Here is a 17,334-nt window from a genome sequence, read left to right on the forward strand (position 1 = left end):
AGGGTATTTTCTAATTTTAGACCTTTTATTTTGGCTTTGATATTGAGAGCATTACAGAAGGTCTTTTAAACCATTCAGCTTGGTGTTATTGAATTTTGATTGCAAAGGTTGTTCTCATGGTGGCTATTTCCTCAGCTGGAAGCATGTGAGAGCTTAAGATAGAGGGATCTTTCGAATGTGCACTTTTTAGGCCAAAGGTTTCTTTTTTATGTGCGTGTACAACAGGAATTAGTTGTTTGTGTTTTATGTTCTAATCCCTCAACTCCTGAAGAGATACTGCACCCATATCCTAGATTTCCACAAGGCATTATCTATGTGTCTTGAGTGTATTTCTTACTTATGCAATTCAAATGGCTTTTTTGTAACATGTGGCACTTCTAAGAAGGTGTTCGACTTGCAATAGGTTCTTTACATCATTGGATACAATTTCATCAACCTATATCAGGGGTTGCTTTATTGAATATGGGAAAGGCTATATCTTGGGCAGATACATGAGGATTTGGGATTAACAATGTATCTTGAGCAGCAGAATGGGGAGTATCAAACACATTCATTGAACATAAGCTATGCGTGGGGGGTGAAAACACTAGTCCTCTGGTAAAGCTGTAATAATTACTGGTTTTCTTCATTACTTGGAGTCATACCTTCCTACTCCCAGTCCCAAGAATCACTTCCTCCTATAGAGGTCCCCCTTAATTTTAAGTTCGGTACTCCGAAAGTCCCTTGGATCATAGAGGAAGTTATTGGGTAGAAGGGAAGATTTAAAAAAATCACAAACATAGAAAATGAACCAATCAAAGGGAGGACTGTCTCTGGGGAAAGACCAAAAGTGAAAAGACAAGAAGCTAGGACTCGTAATAATGAAGATTACTAGTAAGTTAGAAAATTATCCTATTTACAAAACCATAAAACATTTAAAAATGTAAATAGGCGATAACAAATATTACTGCTAAGAGGGGTAGAGGTGATCATATGTGCAGTATTGGCATCAATACTCTTTTAAAAAGTGCTCATTAATAATAAAAGCCCAATAGTCACTAATTAGTTTTTGGACATACAAATAAGTCTGAACAGCCGAACAGGCAGATGTGATCAATTTATGTAATCCTGGTCTAGAATCCTCGATCTTTCGGTAATTGTACTTCATTAGTTCTAGAGTTTCTGGTGATTTAGAGCTGATTTCTGATAAAATCTAATGTGGAGTGGTAGTAGATTTCTGATGGGTAGTTCTAACTGCAGATTTCTCACCTTTAAAATATATCCAGGCCCCAAACTGGATCTAGAAGATTTAAACCGTATTTGCTCCTGTACACTGATAGATGGCGCCACGATGCACTGCGCTAACTTTGTTCACATTGGAAGTGTTGATGGAGCTGCATAACACCATCCCTGAATATCAATGTCTGTACTTTCTTTCCACGTCTTGGTATGTGGATCCAGAGTTTGCTTCTAATTTTCTTTGCCAGTTGATGAGTTTGGGGCTTATCCCTTTCCCACTGAAAGCTACAGGGTTTTAGTTTTGTAGGGACTGTCAAAAATATATTACTTGTGGGAGACTCTGATGGCAATTCGGAGTCTATCCAGCACAAGCAGGAGCCCCCGTGCCCTGACTTTCCGCCGTTATTCAAGAGGTGCAACCTGGCACCTAGCGGAATTGTTACTTAACCAAAAGCCTCAAGTGCGATCCGGCACTGACATATATTGATATCAGGAATTAAACCATACAAGGAAGGCCCATAGCCTATTGACGTAATGCGATATAGGCAAAATATGCGAATAAGCTTAAGACAACAATGAACTATCCCTTGTCCTGAAGATGATGCTTTATATTGTTGTGAATAGCATCGAAACGTCGTCGACACTAACAGCACCATATACAATATGGTTTTATAATATTGTAATGATCAATGGTGTGAAAATGGATATTTAAGTCTGTCATAGTGATTACAAACAAACAGACACATCTTATACCCTGCCTTTGGACATTCTGTTTTTCGTTGGTTTGTCTTGTGTTCTGTGGGTCACGGCTGGGCCCACTTGTCATTTAATGTTTTGAATCACAATCAACTGAACTTATATAAAAATAAATTCTTGTCCGGCTGGACGAAAGACATACGATCTATTTAAGCGTATGATTATTGTGGTTGTCCATTTTTCCTTCCAAAATAGGGACCACTGTTCTCTAAAACACATTATACTTTGCCAAGCACCAAAAGAATTAATGGAACTCCCGCTGGAAGTCGGGGGCGCAGACCCCCTCCTGCTTTCAGGGCTGTTCCTGGGACAGGTCTTTGTCATGGTCCAAGCCTTCTAGTAAGTTGAAGCAGAAGCACAAGAGGGCTTAATTGGATTCATCCCAGTCCTGCCACTCTCCGCCTTAGAAGTCAATTTGCAAGATATCAGTCAGGGAGCCTCCTGGCTTACGCCTATATACACACGGAAGAGTTGAATCCTCAGCTGATCCCGATGTTACCCAAGCTACTGGAGCTATACAGTTTGTAGCTGTCTGTGCCTCATCAACCCCTCTCTGGTCCAACGTCGGCACCGTCTTCCAATACAGCACTAAATCCAAGCTGGCCCCTTTGACATTGTTCCTTCCGACTCCTAACCCAACTTGTCTGTGCCCCGACCGAGGTCTCATCCGGAAGTCCTACCACTGCAACCGGATCCAGTCCAATCGATTTTGACAGAACCATGCCTTTGCCTTGGAGGCGCACTACAGTACTCCAATAACTTTTCAGTTCAGCATCTGATCAGAGTCAACCCGCCTTTAGAAATGGCAGTAGAGATGATGCAGCACTCTACTCCAGAACGTTTGGTGATTCAGGCTTCCAAAAATAGGAAGAACCCCCAGTTCTTTCCCTATGACTCCAGAGTCAAAACGAATCAAGATATTTGGGAAGCAGACGTTTTCCTCTGCCAGCTTGCCTTCTGGTCAGTCAGTGCCAGATGTTTGCTGTGGAGATATTCCCACACTTTATGGAATATGATTGGCGTGATCTTGCTTACGGTTGCTGAGGAATTTCAGGCCGACCCGAGCTCAACCATCCAGGATGGTCAGGATGAAAGAAATGTATAATATCCGTTCTTGAATGGACACTACCCACTGCTCGGGCAGCACCGTTGGCACTAGCATGCTGCTTGGGCAGCACTCATGACAGCTTAATTCGAAAAAAATAAATACATGCCAAGGCCCTGGTCAGGAAGCCACTGCAGCTTGCACCAGCCATTGACCCTGCCTGCCCTGCCATTATTAGTACCAACACAACTACTGACCATTGCACACCTGCAAGTGTGACAATTCAGACTATCCCAGGTCCCTAAAGCTTAAAGAATGGCTTGGTTGACAGATATTAGTAATTTTTAATGTATGTTGAATTAATAAACAACTGTGGTTATGCTCATCTCTAAATTGGACAGACCGTGCCACCATGTGGCAGTCTGTTGTAAGTACCGGTGTTGACAATTAAGTTCTGGTGCCGACCACCAGCTCAAATTAAGCACTGCTCTTGGATAAAACCCACAGGCTTCTTTGGTGATGTACAAGGCTCCCTGATGGACATGTTGTTCAGTATATCTAGCGAGATGGCTGATTCAGCATTGGAATACTTCACTAAAAGCTGGGCCACTGTGCATTCCTTAGGCCTTTGTACCTCTGCGAGACAGTATCCTAAACAGTTTCGCCTCTTTCAAGGCTACCCCAGAGGGTTGGCAGACCGGCTATTCCAAAGCCCACAGCCCTTGCAACAGGCACCTCAGTCCTTTCAGGGGCGGGTATCATCCAGGCCACCAGATTCAGCACAGTTGCCAGCCCCCACCTTTGCAGCATCAGCCTCCATGCAGCTTTAGTTTGCCCTTGTGGCACACGACCACCGCGATGCAGCGCGCGCAATGTAAATCGTTATATTTATTTACTTACTTAACTCTGTTCCGCCGGAAGTCGGAGTCCACTAGCACTGCTTCGGCGAGCCCCCACTGTCATTAAAGTCAGGTTTCTCCTCAGTAACAACCCCTGATTTTTAACCATGCGAACTAAGGGCAGGAATAAAAGAGTGTCCAACTAGTTAGGTATTTTTTAGTTTTCTTTCCCTTTCCACTCCACATCACTGCACTACACATGGTCTACAATTAAAAGTGCTCCTGCGTAATTCGCGGGTTGCAGCACGCCTCAATCCATAGAGGATTGAGAGGAACCGCAATGATGAAGCATGCCACCTAGGAGCAACCATGGTGGGTGAGTGGTCTCTAGAAAAAAAGTATTTTTTCTAGACATGTGATTACAACAAACTCTCGTGGTATCCCATCCAATTCCCTAAGGGCAGGTTTTCTTCGAAATACTCGATTTTTGTCTCCCTACGTAAAAGATAACTTCTAACAGAGTTGGATACTTCAGATTTGTTCAGTAAGGCTAAACTCCCTTTTTTCATTTTAGACCCATCTCTTCCCTGCCCACGTCAGAATGTCTTTCAGAAGAGCATCTGTCCTTCTTGCTTCAAAAAGTGCAGGCTCTTTTGGTTATTACACCCACATATCCCCTCCCTCTGAGAGCCTCCTCATTGTGGATTTGGACCTGCAGAGCAATTACTTTCATGTCATACCCCCCATTCTGTAGTCCAATGTACACTACTTCAGTTCACGTTGGGGCAGGAGCATTTACAATTTGCTGTGCTTTGCTTCGGCCTCACCAGTGCCCCGCATATGTTTATGAAAGTGAATGCGGTGGTTGCAGCGCACCTATGGATGCTGGGTACTTATTGTTCTCTTGTATTTTGCTCTTCGACTATGCCAGGCGGCATAAGTGGGTTCTGCAGTGGAACCCGAAGTTTCAGTGGACCCAACACCAAGAAAACATGTCTGATTCAATTCAGGTTTCAGGCGACCCTTCAAGTGATCCTCAGTGGCGGCTGCTTCACCACAGTTGAACCAGTGGCAGATCCCTCAAACTGCCCCACCCAGAGCTGACTGTGGTGGTGGATGCATCGCTGCTGGGACTGGAAGGTCATCTCAACGAGGTGGAGATCTGAAGACTCTGCTCTTCTGCAGAGATCTGTCTTCACATCAACCTGTTGGAGTTGTAGGTCATTTGACTGGTGCTGAAAGCCTTCCTGACATCCATCAAAGGGAGATTTGATCATCTTTTCAGGGACAACACCACCTCCAGGTGGCTGCAACAAGTAGGGCTGGGTGGGCTCCAGGGTCCTCTGCACTTCATTGCTGGAGCTGTCTGGAGCATCATGGCATTTCCCTGGCCTTAATCTACCTGATGGGATCTTTGAACACCAGGGTGGATGAACTCAGCCTGCGGTACCTGGCAATCACAAATGCTGATTACAGCCCCGAGGTAGTACCTGGCATCTTCCAGTAAAGGTGAGAATCCTGGCTAGACCTTTTCGCCACCTCCGAGAACACACAGTGTCAAAACCTTTGCATGCTGGAGTTTCCAAGATGGCTCTCTTTTTAAGACTCATTCTGAATAGAGCAGAGCCTTTTGGCTTTTCCGCCGCTACCTTCTGCAGTGAGTTCTGAAGATAAGGAACAACTGGGCTCAAGTCATCCTTGGGGCTCTAGCTTGGGCAAGGAGTGTGTGGTACCCGGAACTTCTGGTAATAAGTATCTGTCCTCCAGTCAGGCTACTGCTTCAGGAGGATCACCAGTTGAAGCAGTAGGGCAGGGTCCTGCACTCGCATGGCAGTCTACATCTCCATGTATGGAAATTGAGAGGCAGCAGTGGACTAGGTTTGAATTTTTTCTCCTGAAGTTGTGGATGTCATCCCCACTGCTAGGAGTCTCTCTACAGAGTCTGTCTACACCAGGCAATGTCGCAAGTTTGTAGCTTCATGCGACAGCCACAATACTGACCAGTTACAGGCCAAACTATCAGATGTCTTGTTTGTTTCATCTCTGGTCCAGCAAGGACTTATAGTGTGCACAGTTAAAGATTATTTGTCAACCCCTTTGGCCTTGTTTACGTTTACAGGACCAGCCATCGTTGTTCAAATCGCTTGTTGTGTTGAGGTTTCCTAAAGTTTGTCTCATTTGTTTCCTCCCAAAGCCTTTGTGATTCAACTGTGGGAACCTTAATTTGGGCAAAGATTTCCTCATGTGTACGCCATTCAAACCAAAGCACAAGTGCCCATTATATTTCCTGACTTGGAAAATGGTGTTTCTGGTCACAGTAATTTTGTCTTGTCACATGAGTGAACTCTAAGCTCTCTTAATGCTGCCTCCTTACACCACCCTTAAATTTGTTGAGGACCAGGGCGGCCTTTTTGCGTGAAGTTATGTTTCCCCTAACATTAGGCTGTCCATCACTCTCCCAACATTCTTTGCGCCTCCTCATCCCTCTGAAGAGGAGGTGAGACTCCATCAGCTGGACCCCTTTTAAAGCGATCGTACCAAAGATCGTTGGGTGGATGATCAGCTCTTTGTGTGTTTTTTTGGTGCAAAGAAAGGCAAGGCAGTGCAAAACAAGTTGTTTGTCAAGTTGGATAACACATGCATGAAAATCTGCTACTCGCTGGCCAAAAATACTCCTTAAGGATTGAGGGCCCATTCTGCTAGGGCCACGGTTGCTAACACTATGGTAGGCATGGGGAGTGCATGCCCTTGACATGTCACACTGTGACATGGGTGTCAGTACACACATTCACAAAACGCTACTGCCTTGACCACCTGGTCTGATGGTGAAGGCATATTGCCTTCTTAGATTTGCTGGACTTATTGGTCTGGGGCATTCCACAAATCCACCCCCTCAGGAGGTACTGCTTTGGTATGCATTCTAAAGGTGAAGAATGGACTCTTTTTCCATCTAAAAAGGCCCCATGTTAGAGATCTGTACACCGAAACCTCTGCTGATTGTTGGGCTCTGCATCCAAGGGCATGGACAGAGTCAATAAATAAACTAACGTAGATGCCAAGGGCGGCGCTTTTATATGCCTTAATCGTCCGTTCTGGGGCAGAACAAAGTCGGCGTGAGGCCGCATAGGACCACCTGCTGGTGCACTGTAGCGATGCTGTTTAAATCTTCCGGATTTAGTCAGGCGCCTCAGGATATTCTGAAGGTGAAGATTCAGAGGTTAGAGTATCCACCAGAAAGAGCATTAACCGCATGCGCGCTAGCAGGTTTTCCTGCTGCGCGCTGGAATTTCAAAAATCCCGCGTTACGTGACAAAGCCAGCTCGTCATGCGCGCAGCGCAGGTAACGCCCATGACGAGCTGACTTTGTCATCCGCATCAAAGGGGTTAACAAAGGCTAGTAACTTGTTCATTTAGTTAGCAAAGTTGTTTATCCTGCAAAGCACTATCTTCTCTTACTGCTTGTTCAAGAGTTTCATGGAACTATTTGATTTTTTTTCTCATATCTTCTTCACCGATGTCAAGATATTTTAGGGTAGTATGCACTAATTTGGTGTATTACGATCCCCTCATTCTTACTAATTATGAATTCAAGAAAAATACCTCTATGCATCGAATCACAATCCGCTTTAATTAAGCAGAGTTCGGAATTACCTATCTAGGAGTGTACCTTTGATTCAGTGCTGTAAATACCAGTTTCAGGCGTGCAGCTTCTACATTAGTAGACTCTCCTACTGAAGAATAACAGCTTGCCTTCGATGCCAATTATATATAGTTTATGCCCCTCTAGTGTTTTTGCTGTTTGTGGCTAGGATGGCCCTTCCTTTTGATGCTCTTGTTCTCTCTGACTTTGCTACACAAAGTTCAAAGTTTTATTATTATGTTTTGGCTCTCAGTGAGGGCCACATAAAGTAAAACACACAGTATACATCACAAAAAAACAAAATAAAACCATGCAGTCGAGCATAAGCGAGGCGACACATACAATCATTAGTCGGGCAATCCCCAGCAATTCCCCGTGCATTATTAATAAATATCTAAAAAACTTTTTAAAAAATTAAAAATTCTGTAGCAAAACATTTCATTAGGCGGGCAATAAAGTGCATGGAGAAAAGTATTTACATTTAAAATTCCTAGTTGCAGACAGATTGGTTTTAGCCATTTAAGGCGAAAAGGGCGCAATACATTACATACAAACAAAACATGGTTACGATTCTGTACAGCATTATGACAGAAATTACATACAGGAGACACACCGTACCATTTTGCGAGAAGAGAATTTAAAGGAAGCAGATCTTGTCATAACCTTCTGACTCTATGAGGGATGTTCCAAATAAGATATTGTTGGGGCTGTTTAAATAAGTATGTATTTAACAGAGATTGTCGTTCTTTTTTTCTTGATTGGGCTAGCCTATCTAGTTTGTAACATAGTTCCCAGGATGCATTTTTTAATTTCATCTTAAGTTCAACAGGGTCTAATAAGAACAAGATGTTTGCATCCAACTCTAGTAGACTTACAGCCTTTCTAAAGTTTTTTACTAGTAAAGAGAACTCGTTGAGGTCCCCCAAAAGCTCTCTTTTAATCGCTTCTCTAAGGGAACCAATTTTACCTCTAACCAGACAGGCTACCCATCTTACAAGGGCAATCAACCCCTGTACCCAACCACTTCTCAGACCAAATTCTAGCCTGCATGAAATGTCAGAGCAGGCCGTATTAAGAGAAGATATTTTCCTTAAGATCTTTCCTTCTGTTTTTTGCACAAATCCCCAGTGTTTTAAATCCACTAATTCAATCCCATACAGGAGAGTAGCGGGTATCTTTGCTTTAAATACATCAAGGAATAATGTGAAATGTCTCTTCCCCGTAGCATTATATAAGGAACACAATCCCATCCCATGTGATAATGCTTTGCGAGAATTGTGCTCTATATGGGCAGTCTCACTTATGTTTGCTGTGATTATTTTTCCTAAAAAGGTGTAGGTTTTAACGACCTCTAATTTCTGTCCTCCTAATATCCAGTTATAGTTTGCAGACCTGCATTTTTTCTTACCGAAAATGCACATAATCTTGCTTTTAGTAGCGTTAATCTTCATAAAATGTGCTTCTGCAAAGAGTGTTAGTGCATGCAGGCGATTTGACAGGCCCTTCGGGGTTAGATCTAGCACAAGTATGTCGTCTGCATACATTAAAACAGATATCGGTAATCCACCAATTTTTGGGGCTAATCCTCCACTAGATGTTATTTGGGAAGGTAGGTCTGCTGTATATAGGGAGAACAATATAGGGGCCAATATACACCCTTGTTTTAATCCATTCGGGGAAGAGATTGATTGGGAAAGTCCCCTTTCCCCACCTAGTAACATCTTGCACCATGTGTTGGAGTGAAGGGATTTTACCAATTCTAGTAAATATACTGGCATACCCATTGTGGCAAGTTTTTTCCATAGCGTTGATCGATCTACCTTATCAAACGCGGTTGAAAAATCAATGAATGCCACATATATTCCGCCTCCTCGAACACGGACATATTTGTCTACAAGCACCTGTAAGGCAGTCAAGTTATCAAGAGTTCCATGCTCTTTACGAAACCCAGTTTGCTGCATAGGTAAGATATCATTTACTTCTATCCATTTCATAATTAATAGTAAAACACATTTTGCGAAAATTTTCCCTATTGAATCTAAAAGTGCTATTAAGCGATAATTCTTAGGGTTATCCCGTTCTCCCTTTTTAAATATGGGAATCAGAATACTACCCCTCCAAGAATTGGGGACTAATTTAGTAATAAAACATGCATGAAACAGTGGGAGTAATATCTTACTCCATGAAGTAACATCCTGCTTTATTATAGTCATGGGCAATTCATCCGGGCCCATGGCTCCGGAAGAGCGCATACTTCTTATCACAGCTGCTATGGATTTCTCAGTAGGAAGATCTATGTTATTGTCTTCATTCAGGATTAACTCCAAATTATTATCCTCCACTCCATTGGAAGCATAAAGATTAGAGATAAATGTCATCCATACTTCCTCTGCAATAGAAACTGGAGTGGGAAGAGTTCTCACTCCACATCCTTTTCCTATTACAGACCAGAAGTCTCTAGAATTATTATTGACCGATGCCTCTCTTAACCGTATCCATAGATTGTCTTCTTTTTCTTTCTTTAATTTATTTTTTAATCTATGCCTTCTTCTTTTGAGTAAGGCTAAATTCCGTTCATTTTCTCTGGTTCTATTTAGATATTGTTGCCTAACAAGTTTATTTACTTCCTTATTTAAGGATAGTAATATAGGCGGAGGGCGTGGGAGATTCTTAGGATTTCTGTTTTTCTTTGCCATCCTTCTTAGTTTCTGCAATAGTATTTCAAACTTAAGGAGTTCTGATCCTTGCCATTCATCTAGTTCCAATATGGTTTGGGCAAGAATACTTTGAACGTTCCTTACAGAGCTAGAATCCCAGAAACATCTCCCTCCCTTATGCTTAATAGTGATTCCTGTATTACTCAAAGACCAGGACTCAGTCACAGGGGGTTGGAGGGAAATTGTTATATTAACCATTTTATGATCACTCAAAGTAGAGTTAGAAATCACAATATCCTGAATGAACGAGTACGTCTCATAGTCTGTGATAACATAATCTAAAATAGATTCACCTCTATATGACCCATGAGTGAACTTAGCTGGGACATCAGAGGGCATTCTGCCGTTTACTATAAGCCCCTCTACCAAACTTATTTCCTCTAATAAGATCTTTCCTCTTTTGTTAGTTTTTATTTTATTAGGAAATACAGATTGAGGTATATTATACGCTTCTTCCTTTGCCTTATTTCTAAATAGCTCTAAACTTAGGTTAGAGACTTTACTGTTCAGGTCACCCATAAGAAGGATATATGGAGGCGCAGCCCCCTCTAACAGCTGCTTTATGTACGAGAACATTCGCTTTAAAACAGGATTAAAATTATGTTCTGGCGGTATATATGCATTGATGATTACAAGTGACTTTCGAGTACCTTCTAAAGCTAGGTTATTGATGGTTATTACTTGAAAAAGTTTACTAATATCGATATAATGAGAGAATTGCCATTGTAAAGCGTTAGATAAAAAACAGACAATTCCCCCTTTTGCATGACCTCTATTTGATGGTGTAGCGGGGGCCTCAAAAACAAAATAGTCTTTCCCCCCATATTGTATGTCTTTACACCATGTTTCTTGGATGCACAATACATCAGCATTCAGAGAAAGAAGATAATTCAATTTCTCAGGGGAATTGTCTACACTTGATACTCTCCTTCTGAGCATGCGGTCCCTTGTTCTCTGTTTTGCTGTCTATCTGTCCCTTGTACTCTCTTCCTGCCAGTGGTATTTTTTGGGTGTGCCCAGCAGCCTCCGTTACATAGAATGAGCCCCATCGGCCCCGGCTTCTATGCCTGCTTGTAACCCAATTTGAGGACGCAAACCCTGGACAGACTTGAAAAGAAATTCTGGCAGCAGAGAAAGGGTATGAAGAGGGACCCAGACTGTGAACAGTGGGTGCATTCATTTGGTATTTCTGATTGATCTGTGAGCTGGCACCACTGTGGCACTGGACTGCCATGGTGTGCTCGTGTGTGCAGCCAGTGGGCACAATTGGAACTCCTCCAAATTATGCTTGGAATTTCCAAAGGAGTTTGGATCATCTCTGCCCAGCACGATATTACTTTAGAAAAACAAGACAGGCCCATGGTATGCCATTGTTTGCCCAAGGTTGGCATTATGCATTCACACGTATGTTTACATATGTAAGTATGTGATAAATGCTGGCTTCACTTGAAGCTTTTCACTATTAAAGCTCAGTCGAGGGCCGGGTTCCAAACTTTACCACCACTGCGCTGGTGGCCTTGCACCTTGAAATGAGTAACAAAGTCCCTCTAGGTGCTATCGCCCACCTCCATCAGACATTTACTCAGAACGAGAGAGAAAAACACAAAAGGGGGACAGAAGGAGGAAGAGAAATACGGAAAACCGTGACCAAGAAAGAAAGCACGGATGAAGAAAGTGAAAAAGTAAGATAAAGGGGCAGGGGGATACTGGTGGTGGATGAGAGACATGAGGTGGAATCAAGACCATGCAGCCTTGGTCTTCGGCACCCCCAACATCCAATGCGCTGGCAGCGAGACTCTGAGCAAAACTTCTGGCACTTTTACAAATTCAGCACTAGCCTTCCCTCCCCTCCTCTCCCCCACCAAGATTCTAAGGTGGCCATGTCACCAGGGACAATTAAAATGCATCCTACTAGTTAAAACTTAGGTCTGAGGTCCCAATAGCTTTCCATGTGATACTAGGAAGGACTGACTGGTAAAGTCTGCGGTTTGGCATGATTTTGAGTCTTCCACCTCTTGATCGCTAGTTCAGTTCCAGTCGGTGTCCATGATGATGAAGTTATCACATTTCAGTGGTTAACTAGGTATCCAGTGTGAAGTAAACTGCTCATCTGTGTCCATTTGCTGGGGAGCTGTGCCCATGTGACGGAAAACCTACTGCACGGTGGCATACATGAGCACCCTTTTTGGCAGCTTCAAGTATTGAAAAGGTCAAGGATTGAACCTAGTGATCTTGTTTGGAGATGTACACTTTCCATTGGCTGTATGAGAAACTTGGCACCACTTCAGTGCATTATTCATGCAGAAAAGGTTTTCACCAAAATCATTGTGTCTCGGTTGACCAAGAATATCAGCTTAAATTCCTCAAGAAATGGGGAAATGTTTGCCCTAAAATTATAGACCTGGCTTGTGAGCTGAACCATCTTGGAAGGTGAAAGAGCTCCTGGGGGGTGGCTCCAGATATGTATACTAGGTAACGTGAAGGAAATCCATAAGAAACGAAAGCAATTCCCCCTGGATACGAATTGTTGTACTTGCCAGAAAAATACCACAAAGGGGTGTGTCGTTGATGCTCTTTGTACAGAATAGAACAATTTCAACGGTAAGTAATCTTCAACCGACACGAGAGCCACAAATACTTTCAGTCGAACGTGTGTGTAATTCAGTAACTGCCTGAAAGGGGAGAATGGTTATTCTTGAGGGCATGGCACCTAGTGCGCAATGTTTATTTCTCTTTAGTTTTGGACGGTGGCTGCCATTATTTAGATCGCATGTGTCATGGCGGCTGAGTTTTGGCCGAGGGTAAAGATGTTCTGCACCACCACTGATCTGTTCAAGTGCAAAATGCGCCCTAGTTTTGTTGCAGGCCCATTGCTTGAAAGTGCTTTGTATCTTTCAAGAAGTACAGGAAGCGCTATATAAATACAAATACCACAGCCTGCTGAACTACCATGTTCTCCTTTGAAGTCAGTAAATGGTACGGTCTTCTAAAATGAGTGCAGAAAGAGGGTGAAAGGATGGGCAAAAGAGATGTCTCTTTCCAGGCATCTAAGGTGGGAGGCCAGCAAGCACTATGGGGGCACTAACATCTTACTACTGGTGTTAAGGCATCAAACGGGGGTGGTTGATGGTTGGGGAGGAATTCAAGCTGATATTCTTGGTCAACCGAGACAGTAGACACCAGGCTTACGGTGACACTGAGTTCAGGAGGATGAGGGTACCAAATTTAAGATGGAGGATTAGCACAGGGCTTTGGTGGTCTTGTGTGGTGTGGTTGAAGTCACTCCCTTGCTCTACATAGTTCTAACACTTGGATTCTCTGCACAGGTTCTCGGCGCTGCATCACGCAGCCCTCAGCGGTAGCTCTGAGCTGGTCTCATTGCTGTTGGAGACGCAGGCGGCTGTGGACATCAAGGATGGCAATGGTATGAGTATTGCATTCCGAAACCAATTGTTTCCCATTCCAAAATCAGCCTGGCCACAGTGTTCCTTCCTTGACGCTCCGCGTAGCCAGAGAGCATTTCCATTCCCGCCTGTTGCACCCTCCCCATGATGGTCCTGTTCTGTTCTCGCCTGTCTTCTTAATTCACACACAGGACTACCATGGCTAGCTTTGTCTCACCAAATGGTGGCATCTTTTTCTCCTGCATTCCTAGCCAAACTATACTCCCATTCACGACTGTCTCACTTGCTGCACAGACTTCGTAGTTGCATCTCTTTCCCCAAACACAACGTTTTTGCATTACCAACCCTTTCCCCGACAACCTGGTATCCCCATTCCATATCCACACAACATTCCCAGTCGTGTGTCTCCCCCACCCACAACATTCCCACTCGCAACCCCCATATCTCTCCCACACAGTGACCTCTCGCTATACATACAGCTTTCATATTACAGCCTCTCGCTCTAACAGTTCGGCATTCCAATTCCCAAATTTTTCCTTTTGATACTCCTCGGTCCTCTTGTCTACCAAATCACAGTATTTCCATTGGCTACTCTGGTTACTCGCCACACAGTGGCCTCGCTCAAATTGTATTTCCTTCCCCCTGGTTGCCATGTGATCTTCCAGTTTCCCATGTCTCACCACTTAGGTGGAGTTTAGAGTCTCACCAGTCTTCTCGTCAACATGGTATTCTCACTCTAGTCTTCTGAACCACTTAGTATTCCCTTTATATCGGTCTCCTGACATTCATGATATTTCCCATTGCAGCTCTTTCCTCCACAGGATGTTTCAATTTAAGGTGTCTCCTTGCTCTGTTTCTCCTGTCCTCACTATTTCTTTTCTACCCTTTCTTCTTGGATACAGCCTGTCCCCAGTCATGCCCATCCTTTATACCGCCCCAACCATATGAGTTTACCACAATGATCATTGCCAAAGAATGCAGACGGTGTGTTCCCATTTCCCATCTCGCCCCAAAGACCAGTGTTCCCGATCTGACCTCTTTACAGAGACCAGAATTCTAGATTTCTACTCTCTTCCGTGACCCTTATATCTGTTCCCACCCCTTCCCAGAGAACAGTAATCTCATCTCTCTCCAGAGACTAACATTCCTGATCTCCCCGGCTAGCTTTCCCCATTCCACCTCACCTTAGACCAGCATTCCCAATAAAGGGATAAGTATTCCAGATCCTTCCTCTTTCCATAGACCAGTATTCTCAATCCCTCCTTTCTCAAGTGACCAGGATTCTCATTCTCGCCCAACTTCAAAGTCCACTATTCCAGATCTCCACTGTAAAAGAGAAGAGAATTCAAAGTTCTGTCTCTCTCCATGTATGCCGCCTTGCCAGCCGCCTCTTCACCATAACCAGGAAACAATGAGAGGGTGCTGGTGGGAGCACTGGTTGTATTGTAAATAATGTGTCTTTACCCCCACAGGAATGCGTCCTCTGCACTATGCCGCATGGCAGGGCAAACCAGAGCCTGTGCGCCTTCTGCTTCGTGCCTCGGCTAATGTCAACATGGCCTCCCAGGATGGCCAGATCCCCCTGCACCTGGCCGCGCAGTACGGGCACTACGAGGTGGTGAGTAGAGGATTGCGTGGGAAAAGAAGGAATGGGGAAAAGAGGGAAAGATGGGAAAATATGGGTAGCCAGCTGGCCATGATGGCTTCAGCATCTCATCTGTAAAGCTTTCTTGGAATTTTCAGCCCAATATAGAGTGCGGGAAAGGAAGGCAATGTTGCACCCAAGTGAAGTTCACAATAAAGCGTGTTCCAAAGACTCCCTTCATTATTAGGACAGGAAGTTGTGCTGAAAATCCCAGGCCTTCCATCTCCTTAGGGATGAGCATCCTCTCAACACCTTATAAGGGCAATACATACATAGGCACTGCTGGCCCAGTCAGTCCTATTCCTCATTTGAGGTGTGTAGATAATGCACACAAACCCCCCCCCAGAAAAAAGCCTTTACAGCAGGGACAGCAAGCAGTGCTAACCTAATAAATCCTTGATTCCTTCAACCGTTACACACTTTACAACAGTCCATATAAGATTGTCCCTTAGGGGGACAGAGTCGCTTTCGCTCTCCCCCTGTCTTATGCAATCTCCGTCTCTGTATTTATCTTGCTGTCTCTCTTAAAATCTCTAGTACTAATATCGGATTGACAGTGACTGGGTCAGGTGTGTAGAAGTGGGATGAAAATATCTTTCTAGTGCTCTGCCTTCCTCCACCTGCCCTACTGCCCCATTGGCTTTTGAATGGATTCTGGGGGTAGCAGGTGCAATGCGAGTGACTTCCACATGGACTTGATCATGGGGTGAAAATGGCGGAGCCTGGCCAGTACTTCATGCTCATACACTGACCAGTGTCCAGGCCTGTGGTGGGATGGAAGTGATACTCCATACGACCGCACTATTCTGACGCATCCTTTTTTCTACAGTCGGAGACATTGCTGCAGCACCAGTCGAATCCCTGCCATGTCAACAAGGCCAAGAAAACCCCCTTGGATCTGGCCTGCGAGTTTGGCCGCCTCAAGGTGAGAGGTTGAGTCAAAACGGTCTCTAGAAGGCTTCCATTCTGCTTTTGGACCCCCTGTATCTCTGGTTGCTCTGTGTCCTTTGTTCCTCATGGGTCGGTATCCCTCACTGCTTTTAGCTGTGTATCCCTCACTTCTAGCTCTTATCAATCACTCCTCATAGCTCAGTGTGCCACGCTTCTCATAACTCTGCTTCTATGCTTCCTGGCTCTGTATAACGTGTCAGTCGCACATCTGTAGCCATTGCTCCTCATATCTCTTTGTACTTTGTTCCCCGTAGCTCTGTATCCAATGTTCGTCCTAGAGGTACGAGGAGCTAGAGATACAGAACTACGAGGAGCGAAAGAGACAGACCTTCGAAGAGGAAAGGACACAGAGCTGCGAGGATCAAGTGATACAGAGCTGTTTCCATCACTCCTCATAGGTTGTTTCCTCCTCCTTGGTCTTTATCCCTTGCCTTTATCCTCGTTGCCCTATATTCCTACTCTCGTAGCTCTGTATCTCTTGCTCCATCTAGCTCTGTGTGCTTTGCTGCCCATAGCTGTTTCCCTTGCTCTTCAGGACTCTGACTCTTGTTACGCAGCGCCTCTTGCTCCTCTCTGCAAGCGCCTCTTGCTCCTCCTGTCTGCAAGCGCCTCTTGCTCCTCCTGTCTGCAAGCGCCTCTTGCTCCTCCTGCTCTTGCTCCTCCTGTCTGCAAGCGCCTCTTGCTCCTCCTGTCTGCAAGCGCCTCTTGCTCCTCCTGTCTGCAAGCGCCTCTTGCTCCTGTCTGCAAGCGCCTCTTGCTCCTGTCTGCAAGCGCCTCTTGCTCCTCTCTGCAAGCGCCTCTTGCTCCTCCTGTCTGCAAGCACCTCTTGCTCCTCTGTAAAAGCACTTCTTGCTCCTCTCTGAAAGTGCCTCTTGCTCCTTTCTGAAAGCTCCTCTTGCTCCTCCTGTCTGCAAGCGCCTCTTGCTCCTCCTGTCTGTAAGCGCCTCTTGCTCCTCCTGTCTGCAAGCGCCTCTTGCTCCTTCTGCCTGCAAGCGCCTCTTGCTCCTTCTGCCTGCAAGCGCCTCTTGCTCCTTCTGCCTGCAAGCACCTCTTGCTCCTGTCTGCAAGCACCTCTTGCTCCTGTCTGCAAGCGCCTCTTGCTCCTGTCTGCAAGCGCCT

General features: G+C 44.6%; 1 protein-coding gene across 2 annotated transcripts in view; it reads left to right on the forward strand.

The window, feature by feature from the left end:
• CASKIN2 (CASK interacting protein 2) overlaps positions 1–17,334 on the forward strand; it is a 263,177-nt gene that overhangs the window by 151,485 nt on the left and 94,358 nt on the right. For both annotated transcript variants that reach the window (XM_086930758.1, XM_086930759.1), the window contains 3 exons: positions 13,542–13,639; positions 15,092–15,237; positions 16,094–16,189. In XM_086930758.1, coding sequence (XP_086786884.1) covers positions 13,542–13,639; positions 15,092–15,237; positions 16,094–16,189 — 340 coding nt within the window. The remainder of the gene's footprint in view (positions 1–13,541; positions 13,640–15,091; positions 15,238–16,093; positions 16,190–17,334) is intronic.

This window comes from Lissotriton vulgaris, chromosome 7 (assembly GCF_964263255.1).
Source record: "Lissotriton vulgaris chromosome 7, aLisVul1.2, whole genome shotgun sequence".
Taxonomy (NCBI): Eukaryota; Metazoa; Chordata; class Amphibia; order Caudata; family Salamandridae; genus Lissotriton; species Lissotriton vulgaris.